The following is a 20,061-nucleotide window of genomic DNA, read 5'->3' on the forward strand; positions in this document are numbered from 1 at the left end:
ACAGTTTAGTCAAAATGATTAAATTACTCGAGTATGCAGATGATTGAAAATAAATTAGAATTTCATCATTTTTATCCTAAAATAAAGGAAATATTGCCCATTTATTTTTCTAGTTTAAACTAATATGTAAACTTAAACCATAAAATGCTAGTGGTCTTATTTAAGTGAAAGCAAATAGCACCCTTCCTTAGTGTAAATAAATAACAGGCTCATTAATATATCCAGCAAGTCATAATTCCACAATTGTACAACTATCAATAGGTCAAATAAGTTCAGTGGTAATTTTTTTAAATAATATGCAGGTTTTAAAGAAAACATATTGAATTCTTAACATTTTTAAGTAGGGCAAGTCAGTTTATCATTAAGTTGGTCAACTGTGAAATTTCTCTGATCCATTTAGTATTTCATATCTCTGCATATTAGCTTGAAGGTTAAAATTTACTGGGAAAATGGTAGCCAAGTGTAGGGGTTTCCTATGTGTTATGAAAGTCATACAGTCTAGGTAGAGTGTGGATTCTTAGGGGAACATATAAGTCTAAAATTATATCTTATACATGACACTAAATTTATTCTAAAGTGAGCTGTAAAAGATGCTCCATTCTTAAGATATTAAGAGAAAATAACTTATAATACTCTATTATCATGAAAGCATTTGTGCACTCATTTCCTTTTCTTTCCACGAGCATGCACGTGATACAAATACTTATGTATAAAGTTTAAATATGAGATAAAAACTATATAAATGAACTATAAAATAATTAGAAAAGTAACTATCCTACAAAGAAATTAAATTTAAATTAATGGCAGTCAAATGAAAACATAGATCATCATTTTGATATTTACCTTTAATCCTTATTTGTCCCTATGATCAAAATCAGAAAGATAATCCTGATAAGTTTATATATATATATATATATGTAAATCTTTTACAGGATAAAATAATTTATCCTAAGCCAAAGCTATATGCTTTGAAAATGTTAATAGTGATTCTAACACTAAATTCTAAATATGAAAAAAGTGCTATTAAGATGACATGTATATATATATTTTTAAGATCTAGTCTTCTACTTTTACAAGTCTGATAGGCTAAATAGCAAGCTTTGTTGAAAGAGCCACACACCAAGAGTGGAAAAAGGGATGCATGTCAATGAGTCAATAAGTTGTGAGTCCCTTAAAGTGAGGCTCAGTCTACATAAGCAAAAAATAATAGCAGTATAAACCTTATATATATGATGAAGAAAATTTAGGTTTGTGCTATTATTTTAACTATCCTTTTCCCTCAGTGTCAGGCATAGCTGTTTTTCCACCTTTCTAAACAGGAGTAGAAACTCAAAGGTCATATGAAACGGCACTTCTTGCTCTGTCTCTTATTTCCATCTCATAAAACTCATAATCTGGGGAAAGATTATGAATTTTGCTTTTAAATGCGGAAACAGAAAACATGAAAATTGATTTCCCTTTTCTTCAAAAACAATATAATAGCATTCAGACATAAATGGAAATACTCATAAGGAAGAATTTGCTTTGAGTTCACCCCACATGTCATGGTGGAATGGGCTCCCTGGCAGGCGCCTCCAAGGCTGATGTTTCAGGCGCTGGTCAGTGGGCCTTCCTTCTGAGGCACCATGGAGTGAGCTGAACACTCCCCTGGAGGTTACCAGTTGAGCGTAATAACTGCTGTATCCAACTATTCAATTTCACAGTTTTTCTCACACTCATGCTATAAAACCTTTCATGCAATGTAACTACAAATGTATATTATGTACATTAGTGCGAAGAAATGATACAATCAATATAGCAGCAATCATATGATTTTCTGAATCTTTTACATATTAAATAATGAGATTCACACATTGTAGCTAATTAAATAAATAATTCTTATTTGTGGTATCCACTAAATTATTCCACTAAATTAGGCCTCAGTCTGCTTTGAGTTCAAATCTGAAATCTGTTTTTCAGGGAAAACAAAATATCTTCACCCTTGAATTTTGAAAATATCTATATTTCAAGAAGAGACTTCCATACACCTTTTACTCATAATTACATAAAAAAATTAAAGGGTCAGATTTCAAAGAATATTACTTTTATGTATCTTTAAAATTTTTGGCTTAATTAGGCCTCCATTCAAGTACTGATCCCTCAATGTAAGAATACTTTCTTCTATTAAATTGGCATTCTATGATGCTCACGTTCCCGACACAACTGATGAAGACAAAGCAGGTGAATAAGCAAATGTGGTGAAGAAAGCTGATGGTGCCAGGCTATCATAAGATATAGCATCTGGGGTCTTAAAGGCTTGATGGCAAACAAGCGGCCATCCAGAGCAGAAGCAATAAAGCCCACATGGAAGAAGCATACCAGCCTGTGAGATCACGAGGTGTCAAAGGGACCAGGGATCAGGCATCATCAAAACAAAAAATCTTACCATAGTGAATGAGGGGGGTAGTGCAGAGTGGAGACCCAAAGCTCATTGGTAGGCCACTTGATATCCCCTTATAGATGGGTCTCGGGGAGGAGAGGAGCCAGTTAGGGTGTGATGTAGCAAGGATGAAAAATACAACTTTCCTCTAGTTCCTAAATGCTTCCTTTCCCCAACCCCACCCCCACCCCCACTATCATGATTCCATCTCTACTTGCAAGTCTGGCTAGACCAGAGGATGTGCACTGGTACAGATAGGAACTGGAAACACAGGGAACCAGGGCAGATGATCCCTTCAGGACCAATAGTGTGAGTGGCAATATTGGGAACGTTAGAGGGAGGTTGGGGTGGAAAGGGGGAACCAATTACAAGGATCTACATGTCACCTCCTCCCTGGGGAACAGACAACAGAAAAGTGGGTGAAGGGAGACATCAGACACGGCAAGATATGATAAAATAATAATTTATAAATTATCAAGGGTTCATGAGAGAGAGGGGAGTGGGGAGGGAGGGGAGAAAATGAGGAGCTGATGCCAGGGGCTTAAGTGGAGAGCAAATGTTTCGAAAATGATGAGCACAATGAATGTAGAAATGTGCTTTGTACAAGTGATGTATGTATGGATTCTGATAAGAGTTGTATGAACCCCTAATAAAATGATTTAAAAATTAGGTTTATAATTCTTTTTACAATTCATAAAAATTTTTGAAATTGTTTTGACTAAAAGGGGTAGCAGAAAATTCTTTGATTCTTCTTGAAAAAAGAAAATTGATGGTACAACTGCAGCCAAAGAAAATATAAGACTAGTACTTAACCTTAGCCTTACTATTATGTGAATGTGTATTTAAATTACAAAAAACAATTTTATTAAATATGAATAAGACAAATTTTGGGAGAAAAAACTGTCTAATAATAACATGAGTGAAACTACAGGCTGCATCTCATCTTATAGATTAAGGAGAATGTTACTAAATGGTACTCATTAGGTTTAGAAGAATTCCTCAAGTTCCTAGTATACCTTTTCTTTCACTATCAAACTAAAGAAAGTTGACTACTTAGTTCAAAAGCACAGAGATTTCAGTCAATCTAATCATGGCTGCAAACATTCTTACTTAAAGGAAAGGAGCTAATTTAAAGTTAGATAGAGTAGACTTCTTTCAAAGACAACACTTTCATTTGCCCCGTAAATGACTTTCTCTATAATGATTTTCTCTACAGCTTCAAAAAAACCACAACTAATATTCCTACAGTATTATATACTTCCTATAAACTTCCTTGTATTACTACTACTTTCCATAGTAAAGCTAAATTATTTGTTTTAAAAGTTGATCTAGAATCATGATGAAAAACAAAGCCAAGTCAGTATTACAGTCAACTACATACGCTTCTTATCCCTACATGTAGATAAATATAGTACAGAAATAAAATGAGCTTTTAGACAAAATAAGGAGGAATATATAAGGGGGCTTCAAAGAGTTCGTTGGAAATAGCACTTTTTAAATATAGTATTTTCATCAATTTTTGAAGCCTTTTCATTTATATATTTTCTGATATCAGTATCAAATTTGAGGAGTCTTGTTCGGAAACCATCACCACCAACAATGGTTGGATTTTGCATGGATTCAATTTACTGATGAATAAAACGCCAAGCATACATTCTACAATTTTTAACATATTCTCATTTCTCTTTTCCTTCAAGAAATTTTCACTTCCACTGCAATTACCTTGACACATAAAGACAGTTTTTAAAAATGAACAAAATATACAGAATCAAAATTGTTATCCAACTCAGATTTCAGCATTAAATATAAACCTACTAAAGGAATTAAGAACTGTCCTTTCTTAATGGCAAAACTAACAAAAAATTCTGCCCAAATATCCTGCAAAACTAAAAAATACTTCAAAGCTAAAAAATACTAAAAAGAGAGATCAAAGCTGCCTAGAGAGCACACACAATTTCACAGAGAAGGCCTTGCACAAGCAAATGGGAAGAAGGCAGCTCTGCAGGGTCCTCAGGATTGTTCTTAATGATCTAAAGTGAGGGCTTATAAATAGTGACAAAGGTAAGCAATATAGGAAACTATATTCTTGTTGTTAATAATTTAAAAATATGAAAATGCTTATGTAAGTGAAAATTAGCTATTAATGTAAAATTGTTGCTCAAAAATTGAGTTAATGATAATATGCATGCCCAGCTCAGGAACAAATTAATCCCAATGAAACTGGAATCCACTAGCAGAATGACACTCAAGTGACCAAAGTGTTAGATTTTGATCCAAGCCTTTTGTTGTTAGTGTTCTAAGATTCAGATCTTAGAAGTCTAACTAATAATAAATGGTCAGGGTGTTTCAATATAATGATGACTCATGTGACAAAAATAATTTTGAATGAGATGGTGACAATAGTCCTGTAAAAGGATTAAAAGTCCAAACCTCAGTTTTAACAAAGTATATTCTAATTAAGCAATTCATGATTAGTATATTAAAACCAGGTCTTAAAAAAGCAAGCTGATCAATTAGATCATAAGGAAGCTTGCAAAATAAAAATATTTTCCATTATGATTCTTAATCATCTTAAATTTGATTTTTAAAGCACAGGTATAAAAAAGAAATGTAAATAATCCTAGGTTACCAAAAATAAAGAAGTTCATCAAAGACTCATCTATTAGCGTTCAAACACTTACCAGATACCAAATACTAGCGATTGTTATGAATTTCAAATTATTAAAGAGTATCATTTAGTTCTTGTTTAAATGAAATTATTTCAATATTACATTTTTGAAAATAAGCATACTATAAATGAAACTAGTTACTACTTCATACTATTTCCATGTGCTTTCCTTCCAAATAAAAAACTAACTATTTTTGGTATGAGTTAATTTATCTCTATTTCATGTTAAAGATACTCACCTCTATGAGGCTGGAGTGTATTCCAATCAGGTATGGCATTGGGGCACTAAATTAAAAAAATATATGTATATATTCATGTAATTCATTAAAACTTAAACATCAACTTAAGTATGTTAGAATGCTTATAAATTAAATGCATAGTTCTAGCATAACACATTATAGATCATCAAAATTATTCAATATATATTAATTTTAAGGGATTTTAATATATTTAAATTATAATTGGGTTACACACAAAAAATTTAGATCATCTTTTAAATCAACAGTTATAATGCTTAAAATAGTTTTTATTTAACTATCAGGTCTAGGCCATAATCTGAGTTGAATCTTTTCCATATACCTCATAGTAAACATATCCTTTTGGGGGTTCATTTTTCTTACTTGATTTAAAGGAATTGAGTACAACTTGCCCTTATGGAGCTTCTACTCTATCAGAGAATATAAACAGTAAATCGTGTTTGTAGCACATGAAATTAGAGTTACCAGTACTGGAGGAAACATTTCTCGTGAAATATAAAAGGGAAATTATTCACTTTGATTTTTCAACATCAAAATAATAGTTGACTAGAAATCAACAGATGTCTGTGCAGGTAAAGTATGTCTATAAATGCCCGTTTGAAAACTGAACATAAATCTTTTATAGAAGCGTTTGTGCTAAATTGAACATAAGTCTCTTCTGTCAACAGAAATATACCTCTTTTTTAAAAGATCTGAATAATTTTCCAAACATCACTGTCATCATCAGGCTACATCAGTCCATGCTTCTATATATTATATCTAATTTACTTCTATAGTGGATCTCAACAGACTTAAGAGTTTTCAAAATAACCTCAAATTATTCCATACTTCTTTAAAGATGGATAACCCTTTGCTTTAGGAACACTGGTGGAACAGTGACTAAGTCATCAGCTGCTAATTGAAAGGCCCACTGTGCCAACCCACCAGCCACTTGCAGAATGGGGCAGTCAGCGTGCCTACGAGTCACAGCCATGGGAGCCCCCTAGGCTCCATTTGGTCCTACACAGTCTCAATGGGGTCAGCAGGTGTTTGGTTTGGTTTGGTAACACTAACCTCTGTGAAATGAAGTCATAATAAAGAACTGCTAAAGAGTTATTTTTTGAGTTCCCTTTAGCCTGCACTTTCTAGATTTTTCTTGTTCTAATTCCCAGCTGTCCTGTCTTTTGTGGCTTTGTACCTTCTTTCTTTCCTTTTGGGTAGTTGCTTCCTACAAGAGACTATCAGGAATTGGTCTGGTATTTGACTGAAAATTAAGAACTACTTTTGTAGGCCCTGATATTATTAAGACCAAAGAGATGTTTCTGCCTTCAAAAGGAAATCGGAGGAACAAGTGTGAAGTGCTCCACATTTACCTAAATAAAAGAAGGCTGGTGCTGGGCTCCAGTTCTCGCCACCGGGGTTCTTCGTGACACTATAAGCCAAACTCACAGACACTGAGTCAGCCCTTCCAACGCCTAAGGACACTCACTAAAGGACAGGGTAGAACTGCCTCTGTGGGTTTGGGAAACTGTCACTCTTTTTGGAAATAGAAAGTCTCATCTGTCTGTGGCTGGAAGTTTTGAACTGCTGGCCTTGAGGTTAGCAGTCTATTATGTAAACAAGATAGCACCAGGCCCCTCTTATGGCACTCTATTGAAGAGTATTAGATACATGTTATTTTCTATTCTAATCTCCCATGACTGAGTTCAGGCAACTTTCACAAAATAAGCAACTCCCAATAACTTAAATATGTCATACCTTCTTCATATTCAAAATAATGTAAATGTATTAGCCACTATGCTGATTACTAATTCACCCTAGGTCAGGTTGCTTTACTCCGAAGATTTATAATGCAGAATAGCTATAGTAGCTTATATTCCAAAAAACATTTTAGTACAATGTGCTAATCAGAATATTTAAAAGTCTTCTAAAAGTAAAAATATGATGCCCACCTTCTCAGTTAAGTCAGAGCTTCCAAATACCACAGTCAAAAGTGGTAACAAACCTGCTGAGTGCCTAGGAAATACACCTAAGACAATTTTTTTAATTTATGAGAGCTTTTTATATTTGACTTATATTAATTGTTTAGAAAAACTATCAAAAATGGCTCCCATGCATATCTTAATAATACAGCATCTGAAATATTTTATTTCAGGATTACTGGCTAACTCTGTTTTCTTTTTCTGACAAATGATTAACAGAAGGCAAAGTATAAGCACACCGGCACTGTACACATTACTAATCCAAAGCATCTTTTCCTAAAATAACTATGATGCTTGGAAGAATAGTTCATTGAAGAGTTGTTTCTTGCTCACAAAAATTGGATTGTGTGCATCCTAATATGGAATCAGCCAAATCTCATGAAAGTAATTTTGCAACCCAAGCTGAAATTTCCTAATTAAATTACGGCATTAATAAGTCAGGAAGAGATCCTTGGCAACACAGATGTGTTATCATCCATGTGCAAAAGTGTCCCAGATCTTGCTGTCAATGAAGCTATTCTGCAGAGATGGGATAGAGAAGGCTCTATTATGATGGATTCTACTTTTTGGTAGCACTTAATCGTCACTCAAAACAATTACTGTATGATAGTAATTATTTTCTTTTTTGGTTTTCTTAGAAAGAGACCACCCATGGAGTTGACTATAACAGCAGTCTAATAACTCGGGGCTCTTAATAACTAGAGGACAGAATTTTCTATTTAAAATAACTATTCTTTTAGAAACTAATTCCACTCCTTTCATAGGAAGAAGAGCCAGGTAAAAGGTTTAAGTCAAAAGAATTCTTTCAGCCATTCCCTGGCAAATGAATAATGATAAGTTTACTGATGTTAGAGTCACATTGTCTCTGGTGTGTTACGGACTCAGAGGGGTTAAGAGTATCTGGAAACATCATGGATTTGCCAAATTAAAGTACCCTTATATCAGTCCATTAAGGGAATAAAGCAAAAGGTGTCATTTATTCCTTACAGCCTTCCTGCACCAACCAGTCAGCATAGGCCACTTCTTCCTCTGTGCTCCCACACATGGTTCTTTGGAATACCCCTATTATAGAACTTATCATATTTTAATAGTTCTCCCTCTGTGTGTGTGTCTTCCTAGCTATGAATGTAAGTTCCTCAAGGGCATTAACCCAGTCTCATTCATTCTATACTAATTTTCTGGCAAAAAAAAATGTGTTCATTAAGTGTTTGACAGAAGAATGAATGAATGGTTGAATGAATGAATGAGCCAATAAAAGAACAAGTCTTTATTCATAGATAAAGATGTGATATCCATTCATGGTCACAAGATGGCATTATGACTCTCTACAATCTCCAACACACCAGAGGTAACAGATGCAAAAGCAAAAATATTTCCAGGACCTAGAGATTAACTCAAGCTTTGGAAAGTCTCAATCTTGAAGAGTTAGTGAAGACTATTCATCTCCTACACCAAATGTTTCTGCTGATGTTTTTAGAGTGGACTATAAAAAAATTCTTTATTCAAAAACCACGAGAATAAAGGAATGATCTGTCACATGTTTCTCTCTCTTGCACATAGATTATTAATGTCCTATTTCAAAGAGGCAGAGAAGATTGACTATTTGCCTTGGGAAACAGTCTAGTTCAAAAAATGTTCTATAAGCTGGAGTCTTTCGGGGCTATTTCTCAAAGGCAATTTTATTACAATTTCCTATGTCCCTGGTAGAAGCTGAGCCTATCACTGTGACCAAAACTTGGGAAATCTCAGACAACTCCTCTTTGCATATCACTGCTCCAGTCTCTGGCCCAGGGAGATGCTAGACATGCACATGTCCTATTTTAAATCACAGAAACAAGTGAGAAAATGCCAGCGACTAAACATAGAACAAGCTCTTTCATTAATGGGAAATATAGAAAAAAAACTGTGGAAGGGATCAAAAGTATCAGGAAGACCTAACCACCACTTGTATTGTTTCTAATTAACAGTATTATTAAAATGTGTTAAATGTGTCCTTAAAGAAGACTGTGTGGTGTAAAGAAGTGCTACTACCTAAACAGTCAAAACACTGTCATAGAAAACCACTAAGACTATACTAATATTACATATAATAAAAGATTAATCTATGCCTCATAATTAGAACCTTTAGCTCTTGAACGATTACCTCCCTTTTGAAATAATGTATTTTAAAATTCTTATGTAAAAATCTTTTATCAATTCATTGAGTATTATATACAAATACATAAGGCATAGATCACCATGACTAAGTTGCAATCCTGCCTTCAAATGTTCTCTATACTCTAGGCATGTTGGTCAAGGAAAAACTTGGACATGAATACCAAAAGAGCCGACTGATAGATCTAGTTCCACTCTTAGACTTGTGTATTTCCCATCCTTGATGATGCAGACTGCATTCCTAGAGTCTCCTGCCACACTGGTTCACCTTTACCTACTCAAAAGGCAGAGCAGCTGTAGAAGGTCACTAAGCATCTACCCCACAGCATCACCAGGACTCTGCCATGGGAACGCACAGTATATTGATATGATCGGTAGGTAACCAAAACATGTATTGTCCATACAATCACTCAGTTTGAAAAGGACTACTCTAGATACCTTGAAACTATGCATGAACTTAAATCGGTTTAATCTTTAAATGTTTTAAATGATAGGCCTTTCATGAAACAAGTTAAACAAATAACTTAATTCACAAATACTTTGGTTTTGTTTGTTTTTAATAAAATTAGCTGCGATATAAACAAAAACAATAAGGCCAAAAATATTCCTTTCTGTGTGTGTGTGTGTGTGTGTTGTTTTGTGTACACATACATGAGTTGTGTGCATCCGATTCCTTTGGGATTAGGTATGCCTACAGAAGGTGGCTAGGAATTAACATTCTGCTTCACAGTCCAGAGGAAGGTCCCATAGGCTGATGTTTCGGAGCCTCATCATGATCTAAGCCACACTCTTCCAGGGGAAGAGAACAGGGAAGTCCTGGAGGTTTGGTTGAATTCAGATTGGGTGAGATCACTGTTTATAAAACCAGGAAGTTTTTCAGAATTCCTTCCAAATCTGTTCAGCATTTCTTTTCAAAGTGGCTTAAAGCTGAGATTCTGACTTAAACCAGCTCCTCAAGGTCTCGCTACATCCCAGGCAAGCCAAGCCCTCTTGGCTCTCCAGGATGTTATGTGAGGGAAGAGGTAGAGGCAAGTGTGCCTGAGGGAAGGCAAAGCAAAGAGTGCCCTGACAATGACCATTTGATATTTGCCAGACTCTCTGCACAGCTGGGCCATCTAAACGAGACCATTGCCTTACAACTTTCTTAACCACAGACTAAAGATTCCACTTGCTTTCCTTAACACCTTTCATTATTTGAACAATTGCAGTGAAAATGTTTAATAAAAGGAAAAAAACCTCACAAACCTAAACCACTCTCAATGTGTCAAGTTTATAGTTTTGCTACCTTTGAAAAGAATCGCTCTGTCTTCATAGGGCCACCTTTTAATTTTTATGACTACTATCCAAGTCGTTTCTGTGATCTCTTTCAAATATTGCAGTGCCTGATCTATAAGCAGCTGTTTTGTTTTCCTCCTCATCATGAAACCCCGATGGAAAGCAGTCTGGCAAAAGCCAGCTTACCAGCAATAGTCCAGCAGATGTGGAGGAAGCACGGGGATGTATATATGTTGCCAGTACATTGGATAGAGCAGAGCGGCTGATCCGTGGAGACAGGCAGTTAACTAAAATTTGTAGAAGGAGAATAACAATTAAGTAGCCACTGACCTCCCAAACAAAAAGGCATGCACAAAACATCAAAGATTAATGATCACTGTAAAACACTTAATAACACAAATCATATTATCTTCACCAATTCTGCATGTCAAAGTCTTATGTTTCAAGGTCTCTCTGAAAAATACACAGAGAGCAAAAACAGCTTCTTATATAATTACAACTATCTGAAAATCCAGAGTTTCGCATCAAAGCTGCACACATAAATACAAGTGAAAATGAAAAAGAATCAGCTGAGCATCTTAGACGGAATTGCAGGAAATAACAATTTGTGGAGCACAGTTTGCACATCACTCAGATTAATATACCATGATTAAATATGGAAAGGAAGAGAGGGTGAAAGCTCCTGAGGGATATCATTAGGGCAAATTGCCAAAGAATGAAACATGAGCCAGTCAGGAGAGTCTGGAAGCTGCTGTAACACCAGGGGACTTGACTGTTGGACAGTTGGAGCTTCGGTAATGTGTGAACTGCGGGTTATGGTATCAAGAGACTCTGTTCACCGACACAGAGAATGTCACCATTGACCAGCAAACTGCCCAAGCTTGACAACTGTACTACAGGAAGCCAAGTATATCATAATTTCATATTTAAACTCTTCATTCCAGATTAGCATTTTGTTTCCTAGCTTAATATCACAGCAGCTGCAATTACATTGTTGATATTTTAAAGGTAATTGCCAATTTAATTGTTTTATTGTGGCAAGCAGTTAATTGCACATTTCTGAACGCTTAACAAAAGGATCTCTCTTTTTATCTTTCCAATTGACCTTCATCAGAATATGTTAGTGTGCTTTCTTTTTCATTTTAAATCATATTTCTATAATTTAATGATTAAAGCAATTAGATCATCATTTTGTTCATTTTAATGCTTTGTGTATAATATGCATTTCAAAGTTACTAATTAAATAATTTTATTTGAATTGGGATTCAAAACGTTATTGATCTATTAGAAAAACGAGTCACAAGTTTTCTATAAACCATTATATCTATTTCATTATTATACAAAAATGTGCTTAAATATACATGGTAATTTCACAGATAGTAAAAAGAACAAGTGTATACCAAGCGATCTAAATTTTATTAATAGAAATATTTATCCAAAAGCAGAATACTTCCTTCCCTTACATTAAGAAAACAATATGACCTGAACCAAAAGCATAAGACGTACCATTTAAAGTATAATCAACTTTGTCTTTTATGTGTGTCCTGTGTACCTGGGCATGTGTGTGTGTCCATATAGTTCAAGTTCAATTTTTAATCAGTTTGAATGGCCAATAAAGTATTTTTATTCCATTTAAGATGCTATCCTTAAGGAGGATTGATACTCTGTACTTAGGAGCTTTCATTGTATCTACAGTATCCTTTCAATAAAAATAACAAGTTATTTGTGTAAAAAGATATGCCATTTCAACAAATGTTATATGCATGATTCAGTGAGTTTGTTATTTTTTTAAATTCTTTAATGAGAGCTTATAGCATACCAAGAACTTATAGGTATTCTGTAAAGGTTCCTTCCCCATCCATTCTACAGCCCCCATCACAAAGTAGGCATCTTCAAAGGCATCAAATTTATATCCCTTTGCTATATGTACCTAGTGGGCTAAAAGACCTTTTGTAGCTTTGAAACGTTCCAAATTTCCAAAGTAACTAAGATGCTGTACACAGACAAGTTTCAAAACAGCTAAATATTTTTTATAGGAAAGTATTCCTTTTCTACTGTTAAGAAAATTGTAACTATAAATGAATTCATTCTAAAGATGATTTCTAAAATAAAAAGTATTCTCAAAGTAAGGAGTAATTTATTTTACTGGACACATGTATCCAAGGTACTCTAGTAAGTGCTATTTATATAGATTCCCTACACCTCCCTGTGGTCAGCCTTATCTGAAGTTCCGGATTATCTGTTAGTAAATCACACTATTATCTAGTGATTTCAATTGATTTCTTACAGGAAAGTTTCTAGTAACACAAAGAGTTTACAAACATCCTGTAATGGCCACCCTTTGGCATTACTAGGTCACCACTTAGTAGAGACTTATTCAGGATCTAGTGGGAGAAAAGGAAGTTACACAGGACAAGGCAACTTCTTGGAGCTGGTTACCAGGGAAAGGTCAAATCCTGCTGAGATCTAGATGGAAATCCGGCTGCTGGTCTAAGCGACTGGAATCACTAATGGTACCATAATAGGAGTAGCACATGTGGGTGAAACTACTGCGAGCAGCATGTTTCTGCAAATATTGATCTGTGACAACCCCACAAGCAAGTGGAGAGTTCCAAAAGGGGCAGAAGCATATCAAAGAAAATCCTTTTATCCACCAGCAGCATGCAATAAATATGTCACATAAAATAGGTAAAATACTAATATATAGACATACTTTTAAAGTGAGAAAGTAAAGTTGTAATTAAAGAAAAAATACAATTGAGGAAAAAATGAAATTATTTGGAAATCATAAATAATTACCAATATGTTTTCTAAAATAACAATAAAGAAGTATGAGATTACGTCAAATAAATGTTACTAGTGGGTTCTACTTAATATATGCACGTTTATTGATAACAAAATGGTACTTAAACATGTTTTTTGTGATTACTGGATACTTGTGACTATTTCTCTCAGTAATACACTTGCCTTACTTAATCTCATGTGTCTTTAAGGACACACACACACTCACACACATGCACACACACACACACAAGAATCATACTTTTAGTGTCATCAAGGAAAATTATTTTGAGGTCTGGAATAATATGAAAATTTTAATAAAACTCAAATGGACATCTTCCCAAAACATTGAAGCTTTGAAATAAACTTATGGGAATGTTGCTTTCACGTTAAACAGCAATTTTTGTATACTTCAATCACTTTGAGGAATGAAAGACCTACCTTCCTAAATTAAAATATTTGAGTTACGGTGCTGATGAAGAATACTGAAATTACCATGGACTGTCAAAAGAACAAAGAAATCTGTCTTGGAAGAAATACAGCCAGAATGCTCCTTAGAGGCAGGGATGGAAAGCCATCAGCTCACGTAGTTGGGCAAGTTAGCAGGAGACCCACAGAAGGCATCATGTGTGGTGGAGGGGCAGCGAGAAAGAGGGAGACCCTTGACAAGAAGGACCGGCACAAGGGCTGTGCCAAAGGCGCCAACAGAGCAGCAACTGCGAGGCTAGCACACGGCCAGACCATGTCTCACTGTGCTGGGCACAAGGTCATCCTGAGTCACAGCAGACTCAACAGCACCTAACAACCACAGGGAAAACCTCAGAAATGAACTCAAGGCAAGAAAGGCCAACTCAGAGGCTCCTCAGGCCATTCTTTGAGGCTTCACAGGGGTCATCCTTACAGACTTTCTCCAAGGACACAGGACTTACTATGACAAAGACATCTGCAGACAAAATGATAGCAGCATTGGTAGAAAAAGATCAAGAAAGTTGTACTGAAGACTTCTGCCCCCTTAATAGCAAGGCACCTGCTCATTCTTCAAGGGTAACGAGAGTTTTCTTATTGGGATTTCATTGAGAAACCTTACACCATCTACCTTACAGCCTTGATCTTGTCCCATCAGATTTTTCCCTCAACACTTGCAGAGCATGGAAAGGAACAATGTTTGAATCCCTCTAGAAAGCCAAAGCTAACTTAGAGTGAAGAATTCTTCCCCAAAAGGCTGAGAGAGGGAGTGACACCACCTTCAGTAGTGTATAGACCTACATGGAGGATGTGTCAAGAGACAACAGCTTCACATGTTTATATTTTGGTGTAATAAAAGTTTCTATTATTTTTTATCAAAACTTTTTATTTACCCTCATACGTGGGGGTAACCCACACCCCCCACAAAAACAAACAAAACAAAAAACGGGAAAACCTCCTCAGGACGGAGCTTTCCTGGCTAGGCAAGCATCAAACAACTTGTTCTGAGTTGGGGCGCCCTGTGGCACTGCCTGGGAAGAGTCTCTCTGGCCATCGTGATTTTTTTCACAAAAGCAGTTTCACTCGAACCTCGCTTTGTGCGATTTCCAATTTCAGAGTACAGCGTGCAGCTGTGAAATTTTGTTTCCTGCTTGGGAACAATGCCACAGAAACTGTTATGACGTTGAATACAGCTTACAAGGACAGAGCTATGGGAAAAACTCAAGTGTATGAGTAGTTTTCACATTCCCTGAAAGGTGAAATGTAGATTGATGACAACCCTTGTTGTAGATGTCCATCAACTTCCTGAATGGAAGAAAATGTAGCCTTGCAGTGCATTTGGAGTTTGTTTCACCAGGTCCGATTCTTAATCAAGCTTTCTATTTAGAGGTTCTGAAACGATTGCCCAAGAGTGTGTGACTAAAAAGTCCTGATTGGTCAGAGGACCGGTTTTGCCACCACAACAATGCACCTGTTCACGTAGCCATCTCGGTGTGCCAGTTTTTGGCAAAAAACAGCATGCCTTTCTTGCACCATGTACCTGACTCACCTGACCTTTCTCCTTGTGACTCTTTTTGTTTCCACAAATTAAGAGGAACATGAAAGGACAACGATTTGGCAACATAGAAGAGGTGAAGAAGAAAAAAATGAGGGAGGTGATGTCAGCCATCCAAACAGATGCATTTGAAAAATGTTTCCAAGAATGGAATCACAGATTTGACAAATGTATTCAGTGTAATGGAGAGTACTTTGAAGGTGAAAAGTTTGTTTTGGAAAAAGATGTAAATATACAGCTTGGAAAAAAATTCAGGGTTTTGGGTTTTTTCTTTAATCCCCTAGTATTCTGAACATACAAGGTTAGGACTTGGTCACTAAGAAATTATATGATCTCTGGTATTTGTGCTAAACTAAAATAACCAGATCTCAGTTTCTTAACTCTTAAAATAAAAAAACCCATGCTAGAGTGCCTCTAAATAATATCATTTCTGAGTGATACAAAAATCTTTATTTTAGATCAGATCAATTCTAATATTTTATATTCTTATTAGTTTAAAAACATTAGAAAAGTTTAGAAACTTTTTCCATTGAAGTGGTTAGCAGAACATCCTAAATGGACTGTAATTCATATCAAACTTCAAAGTATATCTAAAGAATAGCTCTATAAATGCCTCATAATAATTTAGTTTTATGATTCCACAAAAAAGTTTTGAGTGCTCACTACATCGTATCACAAATCCCTAGTAGTCTCCAATAATACATTGCTGAACGGAAGAGGCTCTGTTTTTTGTTTTGGTTTTGTGCATGGGTGTGAGCTTACAAGTTAGTGGAGGGGGGAGGGAAATAATAAACAAATAAAATCAACGTTCTATCTATTGGAGTATAAAAGTATGGTATGGGAATTAAAGGAGGGGCTATTGCAGTTAGGTGGATTAAGGAAGAATGCTGACTTAGTAAGGAGGCCTGATAGCACAATGAGCTAAGTATTGGACTGCTAACCAAAAGGTTGGCAGTTTGAATCCAGCGGTTGGTACGTAGGAGAAAGATGAAGCAGTCTGCTTTCATAGAGTTACAGCTTTGGAAACCCTATGAAGCAGTTCTACTCTAGCCTCAGGGCTGCTCTAAGTTGGAATACTCTCAATGGCAGTTGTGATTAAACTGGAGCAAGTGGACGAAAGATAGGCCGTGAAACCACGAAAGCAAGAGTCAAGAGAGAAGGGCCTCCAGACCATGATAAAGACTCGGAAATTTTATTTTGGGAGAATGCAACCTCTGAAGAGAGTGCCGGCGCAATATATTATTATTTACCTTTTGGGAAACTGTACTAATTTCTGGACAAAAAACTGATTTTAGATGTTTGGCTTCTGTGTAAACTACCATTAAAAATGAGATCAATTTAACAAGCCAAATAAGGAAATAAAGTTATTTATAACCTATCGAACCTTTAAAACTAGAGGGAAATGACTTATTATCTAGTCTTTTAAAGTCAGGGTTACCCTAGATTGTATGCCTAGTAAGTGACAGGACTGGGGCTCCAAATTTACTTTTCTCATGTTCAGTTAGTTCTTATACAAAACAGCTCCTTTCGGGAAAGCAGAGGATAATTGAAGGATGCTTAATGCTTGCATTAAAATATCTCTGAAAACTGAAGGAGTAATAAAACGTATTAAAGAAATGCCGACTGGAAGATTATTCTCAGAGAAAATTAAATCACCCAAATAAATAAGAAAAAAGTTCTATCTCATATTTGTGAAATGGTACATACATATTTTAAATTGACATAATATCATAATGCATACTTGAAATATTGAACTGATAAAGCCTAAAATGATCAATATAAAATAAAAATCATTAGTTATAGACTCACTCCACATTCATTGATATGGCTAAGTTTCAAAATCAATGTTGCACAACATTGCGCAATAGCTACATCGTTTTATCTAATTGCCAGATTACATCATTATATAACTGCCAGACCACTGAGAAACAAAGCCCAGCCAAACTGACACAGATCTTAACCAGTACAGCCAGTGCTAGTCCCACCTTCCACCTTGGCATTGCTGAAGGCCGAATGTCATCAAAGCACAAACTTAGCAGATTTTTCACTATTTTTTAAAATCATTTTATTGAGGGCTCATACAACTGTTATCACAATCCATACATACTTCCATTGTGTCAAGCACAATGGTACATTTGTTGTCATCATCATTCTCAAAACATATTCTTTCTACTTGAGCCCTTGGTATCAGGTCCTCATTTTTTGCCCTTCCTCCCATCTTTCCTCCCTCATGAACCCTTGATAATTTATAAATTATTATTTTTTTCATGTCTTACCCTGTCCAATGTCACCCACTTTTCTGATAAGTAGAAATTTCAAATAACAAGACAGTTAATAAGCAGGAACTCTCAAAAATTCAACTAAATTCACTGCCATCAGGTTGAATCCAACTCATAGCCACCTTACATGACAGAGCAGAAGTGCACCCTGTGGGTTTCTGAGACTGTGAATATTCACAAGAACAGAAAGTCTCATCTTTCTTGCTCAGAGAGCCTGGTGGTTTCAAATGGCTGATCTTGCTGTTAGCAGCCCAACATGTAACCCACTATACCACCAAGGCTCCCTGTAACTTCTGATCTCCAGACACCAGGCAGAATGTAGGAACTGACAGATGGCGAATTGGTAATAATAGCATTAATAGCAAACAGATTCCAACTACTTCACCAAGTACTTAAAAGTACTTATAATTCATCCTTAGAACAAGTAGGCATTGTATAATTATTCCCATTTTATAGATCACAAGGTAGTTCTAGTGGTATAGTTGTTACATGTTGGGCTGCAATCCCCAAAGTGAGCAGTTTGAAACCACCAGTCACCCAAAGTGAGAAAGATGCGCTTTCTACTCCAGTAAAGAGTAAACTCATAGGAGCAGTTCTATGCTGTCCTATAGGGTCACCATGAATTGGCAAAGACTCAGTGGAAATGAGTTTGGTGTATTTGGTTTAGAGATCACACCACTAGTAAGTGGCAAAGCAAGGATAGGAACCTAAGCCAGCCAGATCTACAACACTTTACCCACTATTTTAAACTTTTGGAGACAATTCAAGTTTCTCATCCTTATGAAACTGCTTATGTAAGATCTGCTGACTGAAAACATAATGCTAATTACATAATGAGTCATCATTCAGTCTACCTTTGGGCTGAAAAAAAAATCACATCGACAAGAATAGCTGACCTTTGTAGAAAATATTGAGGTCTGTGATAAGACAGAAATCCAATTTATAAAACTTCCTCCAACATCATAATCTGCAACTCCAGAAAAAGACAAATGAACAAAACTCCTTGGAAAATATTCAAAGAATGACATATTAAAATTCTATATCATCTTAACATGCATCTCCATAAATAAATACATTGTTAGAAGTCAAACCATGGTTGTCTCCTTTTTGACAAAAATCTGACTTGTTCTTAAAGTTAAATCCATATTTATTAGTAAGTCAGACTATCAATTAAATTAAGGAGTATTTCAAGAAAGCAAGTAGAAATAAGTGAGAGTTTCAAAATTTCATGATTTTTAAAACCAATTTTTTAATAAAAATTTTCAAGGTCCTCCCACCACGTACATACTAGAAGAACTTTTACAAATGGAGATCACGTGGTATCAGATTCCAAAGCACACAATCAATCCAGTATGAGGACTCCAATGAGAAATAATATTAAAATTCTAACTCACACACCATAAGTAAAGATTTCACTGCAATAACTATAGGGCTCCTCCTAGTCTTTGAGTCTCTACACCCCTTAGCTAGATCGATAGAGCGCGCCTCCTACTTAAGTACAAACCCTACTCCTTTCAAATAGAGATTGATATGAGTCACTGAGAGGGACAAATATACTCCCTGGCCATGTGTTTATACATAAATCAAAAATACATAGAGACTTCACCTGTTTTTTAACTGAATCAATACTTACTTCAGAAACTTAGCACTATAAATAAATACTGCATACAGAATAATCTGCTACAGATGGAAATGTGATCAATTCCATATAGTATTTTTAAGAAGTGAATAAAGAAACCATCTGTTTAAGCATATTGCATTTACATTTAAAAGTTTATGCCAAGAAAAGCAAAATAAGAGGTTGGTAAAACCTACAAAGTTATTAGATCTATAAAGTGCTCTAAACTTGGATAAAACTATCCAATCAGGTGATTGTTGGAAAGAAATGTTTGGAGAAATAGCAATTTCATATAGTGAAAAAATACTGTCGTATTTGGTTGCATATGCTGTTTTTCTTTTTTCCCCTCAGTGGGGTCCTGCAGGTCGGTGACTTTCCAGGCCTGGTCGTGCAGCGGGAGAACTTGCCAGCACAGGGCTAGTGCAGTGCACCAGGCTTCTCCAGGGTTTCTTTCCTGTTGTCCATAGCGACTATGACACCCAGGAGCTTCCTTTGGCACTCTCTTCAGGAGATTCTGTAGCAGAATGCTTCTGATAAGATACCTCCCCATGTCGATAAGTCAGCTATCGGGTAGCCAGTTAATTACAGTATACTTCTCCCATCATGATGGGCAGCAACTCATCTTCACG

General features: G+C 35.7%; 1 protein-coding gene across 2 annotated transcripts in view; it reads right to left on the bottom strand.

Moving 5' to 3' along the window:
• Positions 1-20,061, bottom strand: part of DENND1B (DENN domain containing 1B) — a 315,144-nt gene that overhangs the window by 120,715 nt on the left and 174,368 nt on the right. For both annotated transcript variants that reach the window (XM_075528710.1, XM_075528703.1), the window contains exons 10-11: positions 10,921-11,021; positions 5,327-5,372 (exon numbers count right to left, since the gene is read on the bottom strand). In XM_075528710.1, the coding sequence (XP_075384825.1) occupies positions 5,327-5,372; positions 10,921-11,021 (147 nt within the window). The remainder of the gene's footprint in view (positions 1-5,326; positions 5,373-10,920; positions 11,022-20,061) is intronic.

The sequence above is a fragment of the Tenrec ecaudatus genome, chromosome 1, assembly GCF_050624435.1.
Source record: "Tenrec ecaudatus isolate mTenEca1 chromosome 1, mTenEca1.hap1, whole genome shotgun sequence".
Lineage (NCBI taxonomy): Eukaryota > Metazoa > Chordata > Mammalia > Afrosoricida > Tenrecidae > Tenrec > Tenrec ecaudatus.